Source organism: Rhagoletis zephyria, unplaced genomic scaffold (genome assembly GCF_001687245.7).
Source record: "Rhagoletis zephyria isolate East Lansing unplaced genomic scaffold, Rhagoletis_zephyria_1.1 Rzeph_scaffold_01814, whole genome shotgun sequence".
Classification (NCBI taxonomy): Eukaryota; Metazoa; Arthropoda; class Insecta; order Diptera; family Tephritidae; genus Rhagoletis; species Rhagoletis zephyria.
In genome coordinates, this window is record NW_016158898.1 from 8,829 (window position 1) to 21,662 (window position 12,834).

At 39.4% G+C, this 12,834-nt stretch overlaps 4 protein-coding genes across 5 annotated transcripts; 1 reads left to right on the forward strand and 3 right to left on the reverse strand.

The window, feature by feature from the left end:
• Positions 1-2,059: 2,059 nt before the first annotated feature.
• LOC108365245 (UPF0562 protein C7orf55 homolog) lies at positions 2,060-2,778 on the reverse strand. Its single transcript, XM_017619237.1, has 2 exons — positions 2,700-2,778; positions 2,060-2,627 (listed from the first exon to the last, which is right to left on the reverse strand). The coding sequence occupies exon 2, from the start codon at positions 2,624-2,626 to the stop codon at positions 2,321-2,323; it is 306 nt and encodes a 101-aa protein (XP_017474726.1). The 5' UTR covers position 2,627; positions 2,700-2,778; the 3' UTR covers positions 2,060-2,320.
• Positions 2,779-2,822: 44 nt separating this feature from the next.
• LOC108365244 (THO complex protein 7-like) lies at positions 2,823-3,493 on the reverse strand. The gene is made up of 3 exons (XM_017619236.1): positions 3,409-3,493; positions 3,225-3,348; positions 2,823-3,156 (listed from the first exon to the last, which is right to left on the reverse strand). Exons 1-3 carry the CDS (start codon positions 3,416-3,418, stop codon positions 2,823-2,825), a joined length of 468 nt encoding a protein of 155 aa, XP_017474725.1. The 5' UTR covers positions 3,419-3,493.
• Positions 3,494-4,446: 953 nt separating this feature from the next.
• Positions 4,447-6,693, forward strand: LOC108365240 (little elongation complex subunit 2-like). Its single transcript, XM_017619232.1, has one exon. It carries the CDS (start codon positions 4,578-4,580, stop codon positions 6,627-6,629), a length of 2,052 nt encoding a protein of 683 aa, XP_017474721.1. The 5' UTR covers positions 4,447-4,577; the 3' UTR covers positions 6,630-6,693.
• LOC108365242 (SRR1-like protein) lies at positions 6,650-7,738 on the reverse strand. 2 transcript variants are annotated; one of them, XM_017619233.1, is made up of 2 exons: positions 7,506-7,738; positions 6,650-7,438 (listed from the first exon to the last, which is right to left on the reverse strand). In XM_017619233.1, exons 1-2 carry the CDS (start codon positions 7,637-7,639, stop codon positions 6,745-6,747), a joined length of 828 nt encoding a protein of 275 aa, XP_017474722.1. In that variant the 5' UTR covers positions 7,640-7,738; the 3' UTR covers positions 6,650-6,744. The 2 variants fall into 2 exon arrangements, with proteins under 2 accessions (XP_017474722.1, XP_017474723.1); XM_017619234.1 differs by having other exon boundaries at positions 6,650-7,460; positions 7,506-7,597.
• Positions 7,739-12,834: the final 5,096 nt, after the last annotated feature.

A 12,834-nucleotide genomic window follows, 5' to 3' on the forward strand; every position in this document is an offset into this window, starting at 1 on the left:
GGGGCAAAGACAAAGAAACGTTGCTGGCAACATACAAGGCAATAGGCCGGCCGGTTTTGAACTACGCAGCGCCAGTGTGGTCGCCAGGGACTAGTAGGACGCAGTGGACGAAGCTACAGACTGGACAAAATACGGCACTTAGGACAGCGACGGGATGCCTCCTGATGTCGCCTGGGCGCAAATGCTCCCAGTTAAGGAGCACAACATAATGCTCTGCAAGCAGTTCCTGATCGGGAGCCACAGAAGTGGCCACCCAAACAGACAGCTGCTTGCAGAGGAGCCCTCGCCTAGGCACGTCAGGAGGCATCTAGATGAACTGACGGACGAAGTCCAGAGGTTCATTAAGCAACCTCTGGACCCGACAGCGTACAGACAGGCCCTGAACGGCATTCACAGGGACGCAGTCTCGAGTTTTGTAGACTCTAGACCTGTGAATGCCGTTCTAGGCATAACACCCCCGGACATTGACGAGACAGAGCTTCATCTGCCTCGGGAGACACGCACTACACTTGCTCAACTTCGCTCCGGCTACTGCAGCAGGTTAAACTCCTACTTGAGTAGGCTGAATGAGGATGTGCCGAACGAATGTCCGGCATGCGGAGAGACCCCACATGACTCGAACCATCTCTTCGCATGCCCGGAAAACCCGACAACCCTAACGGCCCTGTCCCTGTGGACAGATCCCACAGAAGCTGCACGCTTCCTAGGGTTGCCGTTAGTGGAACTTGACGACAACGACTGAGATACCAACCGATCTGGGCGGGGTTGTTGTAGCCGCTACAACAACAACAACAACATGAGAAAATCCCGAGAATCTTGAATTAGGCTCGAAAAAATCGAAATAGTCCCAAAAATCGCGAGGTAAATCCCAAAAATCCCCAAGTAGTGTCAAAATCCCCGAAATGTTCCCTAAAATTGCTAAGTAGTCCTGAAAATCTCAAAATATAATAGCCGTCATCGATTCGCCACTTCGCTGCTTGCTATGTTTGAGTTCCGGTCGCTTAACGAAAAATTTTGCATGTGAAAGCAACAACAAAGTTAGCTAGCACGGATAGACGATAGCGAGTTTGGTTGTACCTCATTGAGTTCGTTCGTTTCGCCAGTCCTTAACTGTTGGCGAATCGATGACGGCTAATATGTAATTAGTAATAAGCTTGGTAAGCACCATTTTTCGTAGAACTCAAAGTGGGAAAATAGTTGAAAATCGTATATGATAAAAAAGTATTATTTATTTGATAAATCACGAATCAAGACAAATAAATAAGTTTTATTCTTTATTTGATCGACGAAACAAATCACAAATAAAATTTATTTGGGATTTGATGTAACTTTCAATTCAGAAATAAATTTGATTTAGCGATTTGTGATTTGACTAATCAAAACCACGCAACCCACTTACATGTAAGTTGTGTCTTCCACGCAACAATCTGAAATGTGTTACTCTCCCACGCAAATAATTAAATTTGCTACTTTTCCACGCAAAACTCTGAAATGTGCACTTTTCGACGTGAATAGTGAAACGTGCTAGTCTTCCACGTAATTTGAATTGAATTATGAATTGTATATATGGGTCAGTTCCTTAAATGAATTTTTGCGGCTTTACTGCAAAATACTTTCCCAAATTATAATTGATGGATACGTCCAGTATGCGTAAATATGGCTAAATGCTGGAGTGGAAGTAAGTTGCAAAAACGAGTGTAGTTCTTGAAGTGATACTGCGGGCTGCGTTTACGAACTGACACTATTTTTCTGCAATTTTAAGTCGCAGGACTGTAACAAATAAATAAATATGTGCATACATTTATCAAACACATATCGTCGTTTAAAGAGCAAAACCGCGTATCAACAGAATGCAAAGCCGCGGATCAGCAAAATGCAAAACCGCGTATGTGAAGTTGTAGAAATTATTTTCTAAAGGGTAAAAACACTCATATTTCAAAATGCTTCTCTTTTTTATAAAGCAATCGCATTTCTGGCTAGTATATTTCAGAACGAATGAATAAAGATTGAGCCAAGAGCTGGTGTGAGCAAATCCAATTTTTGGCAGCCAATGTCAGTTACGCGGTTTTGCAGAAGGACGGTTTTGTACTTTAAACGACGATATGTTTATATGGTACATTTCTCTTGAGAAAATAAGCCGTATTATATGTGGTAAGTTGTACTGGTTGTACCAATCAGTTGTTGTTCTTGAGTTCATTTAAATTTACAGCAACTTTTGGCATTAATTATATACATATGTAGCTAAACTAGACTTCTTTAAGCCATCAATTTTAATTTTCTTTTAACCGTTGTATGTATGTATGTTGGAATTTCTGTTCGTTTACTTAGGATCAGATGGTAGTTTGAAGCCGACCAAATCTGCAGTCTCTTTGACACTACGTTCACCTCGACCATGATATTCTTTATAGAGCTCATTGAATTTTCGCAAACTGGACAAATACGTGAGATAAGTTTGTCCAAGGAATAGCGCCTCATCCCGTGCTTTACACAACTGCTGATCCGTGGTCGAATATTTCTTGTACTGCGCTAGTACATAACGAGCGGCCAGTGAATTTTTAATGCAGCCGTTCGGTGAAGCATAACGCAATTCTTGCAGTAATGAACGCAATGTTTTCGTAGCAGCCATTCTGGAAGAAATTTAGAAGGCTGGATTAAGAAATTTCAAATATATCTAGGATTTAAATTAGATTTTTACTCACCTGGAATTACAAAACGGCAAAAAATTACAAAACAATCCGGTTAACAGCTGATTATGACAGATGGTACTCGCTGACGGCAACTCGCAAATTCGCTATCAGCAATACCGTAAAATTCAATGACATCTAATTATNAATTTTCTTTTCCATCAACTCAGCAAGATCTTTTTTAAGTGCATCTATCTGTTTCGTGGTATCTTTACGGTCAGGTTGTTCCTTAATCACCTTTGCCAACATATCGTACTCCATTTTATTTTTGCGTATCTGCTTTGCTAATACGAGTTCAAGTTTACTTTCTTCTATTTCGTTTTTAGCTAATTCAATACTTTTTTCAATGGAGTCGGATAACTTTGCATAGTTTTTTAACTCTTCTTGTATCATCTTAGAAGTGTAGTCGGTTTTCGCAGCAGCGAACTCACATTGTGCCATTTGTGCCAGCAGGCGATCATAGATTATTTGACTGTTAAAGTGAACAAAAGTTTATGAATTTAATTAACTGGTATTTGGATCCCAGCTTGTAATACGTACTTGTTTTCCGGTGAATCATTTTTGGAGAAAGTCCACTTCAAGAATTGTTTAAGAAGCATGTTAAGCCGGCGATCATCACCAGTGCCATCTCCATCAATCAATAAGCGGCGTTTAATTATATCCTCTGCAAATATTTTAATACTTCAGATTTTATACCAATAATTGTACTTTAATGAATACATACCGTCAGACATAATAAATTAAACTTTTTTGCAGAAAGACTGCACACAAATTATCAAGCGCCTGGGCTCAAAGTAAACACAATTTTCATCAGTTTTCTTAATTGACATTTATCAAGTTTTTCCACTTCTTTTGCTACGTCCGTTTTGCTACATGCAGCCAGAGATGGAATTCATAATTTCAATATGTGCCTAATCGACTGCAAATATAGTACCAAAAAACCACAAAATTAAAATTGCTTTCTTTTAAGTAATTTTAAAAGCAATATTTAAAAAACAGTAGGATTTTTACAGTACACTGAAAATATATAGTAATTATTAATTCATTGAATTACACTGTTGGCAAATAGGCTGAGTAATTGATGAAACCAAGTTTTACTGAAAGTCTTACTTGAATATAGTAAAGTAATTGCCAGGTTTCTCAGTTGATAGTCGCCAAGCAGCATTTGACATATATATAAAAGTGATTAAAAAGCAAATATTTATACCATCGAAAGACCTTTCAGATTATTTTTTACCAAAAACGTTTATTTAACCAAAAACACCGCGGTTGCTTGGTGTACTTTGGTTCTGGGTGTACTTTGGTTCTGGGCGTGCTTTGGTGTTTTTATAGCGCATCCTAACGACCGTTTTTGCTTAAAATATATTGCAAACTCAGATTCTTCGGACACCACGTCCGCAAAAAGCATTTTAATCATTAATTTTTTGTATACAATCCACACTTTCAGAAAAGCCTAGCTTCATCAGTTCCCCTGAAAAAAAGTGAAAATGTTTAAAAATAGCTATTCGGACATGAGTACCAATATACCTATGTGCAAAATAATAATAGTGTGAAATTTGGACCAGTTTTGACTATTCGTCTTTACATTGATTTATATTCGTTAATTTCATATAATAAACCTTATTTAAATTTTCAAGTGATTTTAGTTTTCAGTTTTCGAATCTATAATGTAATACATGATTGTTTGTTACGTATGGGCACATTTTTACCAACTTTTCCATCACTGCAGGCTGCTGCCAATTTGAACAGCTGTTAAGTGACATTTTAGCATTTGTAATTTGTAAACAAAACTCTTCGCTGAAAGTGAATTCCCATGGTAAATTCCATTTGTTTAGCATTAGTTTTAATGTTTTAAAAATTTCAATTAGAGGCTGGCTCGTGTTCTTTGCATCCATGAACAAAGATGGGAATAAATTCGCACGTGGTAGTTTTTTTTACAATCAGCCACCATACACACATTTCAACAAATCATTTGATGAGCCCGGCGACGCGTTGTACCATCATTTAAATGAAGTTCATCCGGTGTTTATGCAGTCTGAGCACCTTAATCAATGCCCCGATTATCGGGTGTTATTGGATCCCCGAACTAAGACTGAGGTGAAGCAAATTTTTTACGATCACACGATAGACGAATGGCAAAGCATAGAAATTTTTCGAAGTCTGCAGACTTCGATTATAAAAAGATTAGATCATCTAGCATGCTTACGAGTTATAAAAGCATGGCAAGAATTCAGTGAAGTAGATGACCGAGATGTTTTCCGTTGGCGGTCGCTAGAGCGGGAGAGGGCATCTGAAAAGGAAGCTTTTGACAAAATTTTGATAGAATACTCTCGTACGCAAAAAGAAGCGATTTACGCGCCAACCGACCGATTTGTTACACTTTACAAACGTTTTTACGCCGCAAAGTTAAACCAATTACTTTTAGAATATCCAGAGAACTTGCCACTGAACACCCACGCTGGTATCCCACATCCCCGATTCAATAAGTCTGGTCAACGTAAAAGTATGCAAATAGAAAATGTAGGATTGTTAAGACGAAAAGGTTGGGTTCCAGTAAAGCACGAATGTGCTAACGATTTCCAGCGACTCAATTTACAGTTGGAAAGATGCATGGATTACTATATAAATAGTATTACCACAGTAAGTGATGCGATGTGGGAAACTAATCGCAAATCCCAGCAATTGGCGCACCAATTTCATATACCATTAGAGTCACTGGTGTTTTTGTTAACGGCTGGTAACTCACCTGACCTGCCAACTGAGGTTCATTTACAAATTGAGAAGGGCATTGACAATTTAAAAATTATTAAGTTCAAAGAACCATTGCCACCACGGATCTGCGGTTGGTACACACATAAATTGATAGTGGAAAATGCCTTTGAAGCTTTGGTGAGCACTAGTGAAGGATCGCAGTGGTTGTATATAGACAATGATATTATACAACAGAAAAAAGCCGTCGACCCACCCGAAATTCAAGCGGCGATTGATCCTAAAAGAGAATTTCATGCTTACGAATTTGGTGAATACTTAGAAAAAAAATGTAAAAGTCGTGAAAAAAGAACTAAAAATAATTTTGCTCTTGTCGAGTGGAATCTGAATGGAAAGGATCAGGACGAGAACAATATTAACCTGCAGCTTTTAACAAGTCTAAAATTGGCCCCTGCAATGGATATATCCGGTGCACAATTGCTAAGCAGTTATTCAGTAAAATTAGAATATAAACCACAATTTGGAGCTGAACAATTGACACAATATGAACTCATTAAAGAATGGCTGCGAATAAAGCTGTTGGGCCAGTGTAGTGGATTTACTGATCGGGCTCTATGTTTTCGGGTGGCGGTGAAGAACTTAAGCTTGCAGTTAGAGCATAGTTTAATGCTGGCCAGTATTGAACTGCAACTTTCCGAGGGGTATCAATTAAAAATGCCGCATCTTATTGCAGGGCTAACAGACACCCTACAGTTGTTGGTGAATATGCCAATAGGCCAATACTTCTTACGATACAACCCAAAGTATCCTGAAAGGCTGCTGTTGTCGGCACCTTCGAAAGAAATAACACCAAATACCGTTTTCTTGCATACACTACTCAAAGTCGAGCCATCCGATTTAGCGTTTATGACGGATGTACGGCATCTGCCTATTAGCGATTCATTATGCACCGTTGTGCATGAGCGCTTCAAAATTATGCCATGTGCATTCAAACCGCGATATTCTCACCAAAATAGTTATCGAAGGCAACCTAACACATTTAGAATGCCAACAAGTGATGAAGAATATATTCGAAGAAGATTAGCAGTGAAAAAGAAAAAGAAGGACGATCTCCTTCGATTGAAAAAATCTCAAAGAAGGCTAGTTAAAGCAACAAAAGTAAAGCGACGCAAAAAGCTTGAAAAGCAGGAAGCTGCTAAGGACAACGAGTTGGAGAAATTCATCAATGAATTTTAGTTAATAACATTTAGTTTTCAAATGAAACACCTTTTGTCTGAAATACATGTATTAAAACTAAAATGATTTTACACTTAAAAAACGTATAGAACTAATTATTAAGTTTTCTACTTAGCTATGATATACTTAGTTTGCCGAATTCCTCTGCAGAAATCATTTCAACATCGGTATACGTTGGTGGATCTTTTTGCGCCCAAAATTCGGCATTAGCCGGTGGGAGCGAGTTCGCAGGAAATACATGCACAGACAAGTCATTAAAAACATTATGTGTCTCATAATCATCCTCCAATTGAAATTCTTTTACGTAGGGCAGCACTTCTAAAATAAAACCAGAGTCTAATCTTAGCAAGCGCTCGGGTTTGCTAAGTGATAAACTCTCGAAACTGTTATTTATGAGCACTACGTGTTTTAAATTGCGCGGACGCCAGTTCCTCCACAGCAAATTGTTTGTCAAGCAGTTTGGACAGTGAGGCAGGTAAAAGAGAGTGAGTTCATCTACAGCATATTTAGCTTCACAATTTTCTGTCATCAGGGCACAGTTCAGATGTTTCAGAATTTGCTTCTCACACTCGCGGAAGACAGGATCGAAGTATATAGCCTCCCCGATGCAGTAGTGTCGTTGTGCGCATATTATGAATGCCAGCTGATGTAGTGCTTGGAAATTGCGTGAAAAGGGGCCAATGCCAAAACAGACTATACGGGAAAATTTCTCTTTACCCGCCAGCGCTTTTAAACTGTCATCCACTGTTTCCATAGCTTGCATAAAGTAATCACTGCAAACCATTTGTGTGCATAACTGTTCTAGGCGTCTATGATGGGAGAAAAAGGAAGCTTTTTTTTTTTAATAATTAACAAGATTTCAGATACTTTGCTTACTTTACAAGGGCCTCCACGTCCACTTCCTTATCGTCCTTTTCATTGGCACGTTCAGACAGTTTTCGTAATCTGGGGTTCATTGATCTGCGCGCGATCCATTTTTTTCTTGTTACTGTGCGAAACACTTCGGACATTTGTAAAACCCTTCAAAATATTTGTAAATATTTTTGATTTATTTTTATTGGGATAGTTCCAATTGGAAAGTGTTTTGACATTTTGTCACTCGCTACTTCGTAAACATGCAGCACCCGGAAAGGGTTTGGGACTAAAAGCACTACCGGAAGTCAGCTGTCCACCATTCAGCTTTTGTTAGAGACCTTCTTTTGACAGATTTTTCATTTGAGTTTGCAATTGGCCGGTAAGTTTCATTCGGAGCGTGATTATTTTTATTTTATATATCAAGATTAATTATAGTTTTCGAGGAACAAATTATCAATTGTAAGTACTAAAATAGTTATAATTCAGAAGAACTGGTTAAAATAGTTGTATAATAAAGTACGAACTGCTCCACAAGATAGAGACGGGTCAAAAGTTGGAATATTGTTTTGCTCCACTAAGGTTCTAATCAAGGGAGCATACATTGCATAGTTGGTTTTAGAAAATACGATGTAGAAAGAAAAAACACTGCGTAAATTACGTGTAGGAACATTGAAAGCTATTCTTTCCAAGAGGTTAGGGCAATCAACCGATCCATTCAAGAGGTTGGCAACATATGAGCAAGCAAGATAAGCAGATCTGTTACGTAGAGTTTGTAAATTTAGAAGTGCACAACGTGATTCATATGAGGGAATGGGTTCACTAAAATTCAGTGAGCGTAAAGCAAATTTTATAAATTTTTTCTGTATCCGTTCTAATCGCGTGATATGAGAATTGCGCTATGGCCTCCAAAAAAAATGACGCATACTCCAACCTGTATCTTACTAGAGTAATATAAAGCATCTTCAAAGTGTATGGATCATAAAAATATGAACTATTACGCCGGACGAAGGCCAGCATCGCGTACGATTTGCCAACTATATATTCGATATGCGTGGAAAAGCTTAGTTTCGTGTCGAAATAGACACCTAGATCCTTGACTTCATTAACATGATTAAGAGGGGATCCAGAAATATGATAGCGCGTGGGGAGCGGAATTAGTTTTCTTGTATATGTATAATGTGAGCACTTATTTATACTTAGATGAAGACGGTTTCGTATGCACTAATTATGTAGTTTAACAAGTTCTCCTTGAAGGGCAATGGAATCGTGTATGCTTTTAATGACAGAATAATTTTTTAGTTCGTCCGCATATAATAGATATTTAGATGACGAGAAGCAGGACCCTATGCCAATAATAAATAAAATAAACAACATCGGTCCAAGTATACTATCCCCAGGAACATCCGACGTCGCGATAAAAGGCTTTGAGTAGACATCCTCGAACACAACCATGCAAATTCTGTCAGGCAAATATGATTTAATCCACTCCAGGAAATTTGAATGGGAACCCATGGAGAGTAATTTAGCCACTAAGACCTTGTGAGAAACTCTGTCAAATGCCTTTGAAAAATCTGTATATATTGTGCTGACCTGCTGGCTTGCTTGAAAAGCAGGCAGACAATCTTCCGTAAAAATTGCGAGATTGTAGACTATGGGACTTTCCTTTAATAAAACCATGTTGAACTAGTTAAGCTACTAACTGAGAATGTCGATTTCTCCTTAACAGCACATTCGAAAATGTTTGCAACTGTGGTTAACTTTGAAGTTGGTCTATAATTAGATACATCATTTTTGTTGCCGCTTTTAAAAATCGGGGTTATATGAGCCTTTTTCCAATCATCAATAAATTTGCCCGATGCTAAAGACATATTAAAAATCAGTGTCAAAGGTTGAATTAATGCATGCAAAAATTAAAGAGTATGGCTGAAAGACCATCAGGATCCATAAGATTTGAGGTTTAAGTGAAGCAATACCACTACCAACGTCCACTTCCGACAGTATTAGCATGGGCAATATCTGAGTCACACACAAAATTTGAGGAGAAAATCTCGGGAAAAATATTGGCTGCTTCCTCGGAACAATTTGCATGTTTATCCTTATAAAAAACAGACGCAGCAATGCTAGATTTCGAAGTTTTGGATTTAATATAACCCCAGAATGCTTTCGGATGTTTTTTTTATATTAGCTTTCTGGTGATTAACGTATTTTGCGTAGAGTACTTATCGAGTTCATTAAATTTCTTTAAGTATAATTGGTATTACTCATAATAAAATGGTAGTTTAGTCGCTTTAAACTTTTGATGGTACTCATTTTTGCGATATTTAAGATGCTTTAGATGCTTAGTATACCAAGGTATCTTATACATTTTTCTTGGAAAAGTAGGGATATTATTTACGCAAACCTCATAGATTAATGATTTCAAAAGACCAAAGGCATTCGCAGTATCTAAATTACCAAGTGAGTCAGACCAATCGTACCCCTGAACATACATACATACATGTAAGATAAGGACCAGGCGGATAAAGACCTCTTCTGTGTCAACTTCGAGGGAACAAACACTGCAGTGGACAGTGGTTCAGCCGAAGGTCAATACTCAAAAATATGCATTGTCTAACTTGTGATTGGTTGATAGGACTTAAGTGGGTTCCACTGTAGCCGTACCATAGCTACAACCTTGATACAAAAATTTAAATATTTATTTTATGAGAAACAAATCTTCGGCTCGTAAATTTTCAAAATACAAACCTGAGAAATTTTGCGTTATTATATTGTAAAATATCTTAGAATTTGTACCTTTAGAAAATACCAATACATGGGAGGTCAGCGTGGTTATTGTCCGATGTCGAAAAGTTGCAAAGAATTTTTGAATGGGACTAACAATAATGAGTGTACTAAGTTTGGATGGAATCGATTGGGCGGTACACATATTTCATGATAATTGGGCTTGACCACGGCCATTATAAAAAAAAAACTATATTAAATCTCAATCTATATAACAATTTTTAGTAATTTGGCTGCAGTAGTTACTTAAATACCGTAGTTTTCGTTTTTTCTAAAAATACCGTTATATGGAAGGCAAGCGCAGTTTTGATACAATTTCACGCATTTTCATTTCCAACCTAGCTTGGACGAATTACTTATTTGGACTTATTACGAAATATTGTTTAGTTTCCGAAAAAATTTCAGGTTGAAGCATAGTTGTTCGCAGAAAAGACTTCCACCTCCACAAATCGTCCAATTTAGCTTCGATCCATTCGTAAGATCTTCTCTCCTTAGAATATGGTTGGTGAGAGGTTTATTCAGACCCATAACCGGCGTACAGTGGTCTCTCCGAGTCAGTAGAAACTCACAGCTTTTTAAAATACTGAAGTCGAAATTTAAAGCCCACCCCACCAAGACTTACTGCCGCGCGCAAAGCACCAGATTTGCCTACTCAATCTATAGGAACAATATTTAGCATATAGTTAAGCGTAGGAGTGGTTCAAAATAGCCCACTTACCGCAATTAAGCCAGCTCTTTGCGCTCCTTCCAGCTGCTTCACGATGAAGACCTTGTTTAGCACGTTCCACCAGACGAGTAAAGCTGGCTTAATTATAGGTTCATAAAGCCTTGAGGCAGAGACTCCAGCGCTTGCCAATGGCCCATCTACAATAATATTAGGCTACTCTTGTCACCGTGACTCTTTCCTTAACGTTATTTCGCAAAGAAAGATTGCTGTCCAGGATCAAACCCAATTACTTCACCCTGTCAGAGAGCCTTAGCGGAAGACCGCCCATTACGGGAAGGTGGAACTCTTCCATTAAAAAGAATAGGCTCCGTTTTTCTAGGGTTCACACCCAGCCCGCAGATAAAGGCCTACTTTGTAATCTTTAGCCAACAGTTCTGTTGCAAAGCAAGCGGTAAATAAACCGAACAAAGTCGGCTCCAACCGTTAGCTTATTTCGGCAGTTCACAGTGGCAAGATGTTATTAAACCCCCCCTTTATGTAAAGGCAGGCACCAACCGCGAATTATTTCTGCGGAATAGGCTGCTAAATGCTCTCAACAACCGTGTGTAGAACCGCTTCAACTGAATCCTGCTTCAAGAATAGACGCTATCTAAGAATCAAATTTCTTAAGTGAAGACTAATCAATCCCTCCAACGCTTCAAAAGAAACGGGGGTATACTGAAGTCCATGCTTTACTGAAGGGCATATGCTCTAGGCCCACGACTAGGGTTGCCCTTTCTTTTGTGGTGATTAAGAGGACAAGAGATTTCAATGGCCCTTTTACATGAAGTGGTGATCGCACCAATTGATCCGTCGATTGAGCTTTCTGCCAAGATGCCGCCGCTCGCAGGTGCAACCGGAGGAATATCTTGAAGACTTTCGCAGTATAGGTCCCAGTTGATTCTTCTCAAAAAAGAAGTGCTCGCTGAGAACCCTCCAACCAGAGATGTGGGACATAGTACCAGGCATCTTCCGCCTCAGGCGTTTCATCACCCAGCACCGGAAGAGGCGTGCCAACCCCTCTGGAGTCGGTCTGGTAGACTTTCATGGTTACCTTTATGAAGCCATAGGTAATGGCTCCTCGGCTTTCAGCGACAGGCCCGGTAGACTCTGCAATGAGGAATATCAGCGCTTGCCGCAAAAGACCTTGGGACTACTTGAACGGCGATCCTTTCGATCTCCCTCGGCCGAGAGCGTTCTGAGGGAAGCCAGACGCAAGCTTGCGGACGCAAGGGAAGATCCCTTCTAGTTTAGTCCGCCTGCCTAGCGATATCGCTGAAGGGCTGAGGCGCCAAACCCGCTCTGCGCTTCTCGGGAAGATGAGTTACCGTCTCCTGCGACCTTTGTCGTGTGGTAGGGTCGGAACGCAGTGAGCTCGAATCCTCAGAAGCACCGTCCTGGCCACTTTTTAGCACCTCCTGGCCCACTCGAGCATCCGAGCAAGCTGCTCACATAGCTGCGCTACACACTTTCCGCTATAGCGCGCCAACAAGTGCTTTTTTTGGTCAGCACAGTGCGCTGTTTAGGCCTATCGGAGGAATCCTCCATCGACCTGGCTCTACACTGGTGAGGCCTTCTAATCGGCATGGTGTCGTCGCTTAACGCCCTTGAATTAGGGGGTCGTAGTACTTGTTAATCGTCCAAAAGTAGCACGATTACACTACTTCCCGCTCATAAGGTCTGATTTACGATTCAACTAAGCCTATGCACCAACGGTAAGGTGCCTGCTATAGCGAAGATTGCTCAATAGTACACATGTTGAAATCGGAAAATCTACTCTATTTCATCATTATCATTATATAATCGTCATTTTTCGATTTATTTAGTAACGATTATTTTTAAACGTTATTTTATGATATTTAT

Coding starts and splice junctions, on each gene's coding strand:
- LOC108365245 (XM_017619237.1), bottom strand. CDS start 2,626: ATGGCTGCTACGAAAACATTGCGTTCATTACTGCAAGAATTGCGTTAT.
- LOC108365240 (XM_017619232.1), top strand. CDS start 4,578: ATGAACAAAGATGGGAATAAATTCGCACGTGGTAGTTTTTTTTACAAT.
- LOC108365242 (XM_017619233.1), bottom strand. CDS start 7,639: ATGTCCGAAGTGTTTCGCACAGTAACAAGAAAAAAATGGATCGCGCGC. Junction 7,439..7,505: donor GACGTGGAGGCCCTTGTAAA/GTAAGCAAAGTA, acceptor CTCCCATCATAG/ACGCCTAGAACAGTTATGCA.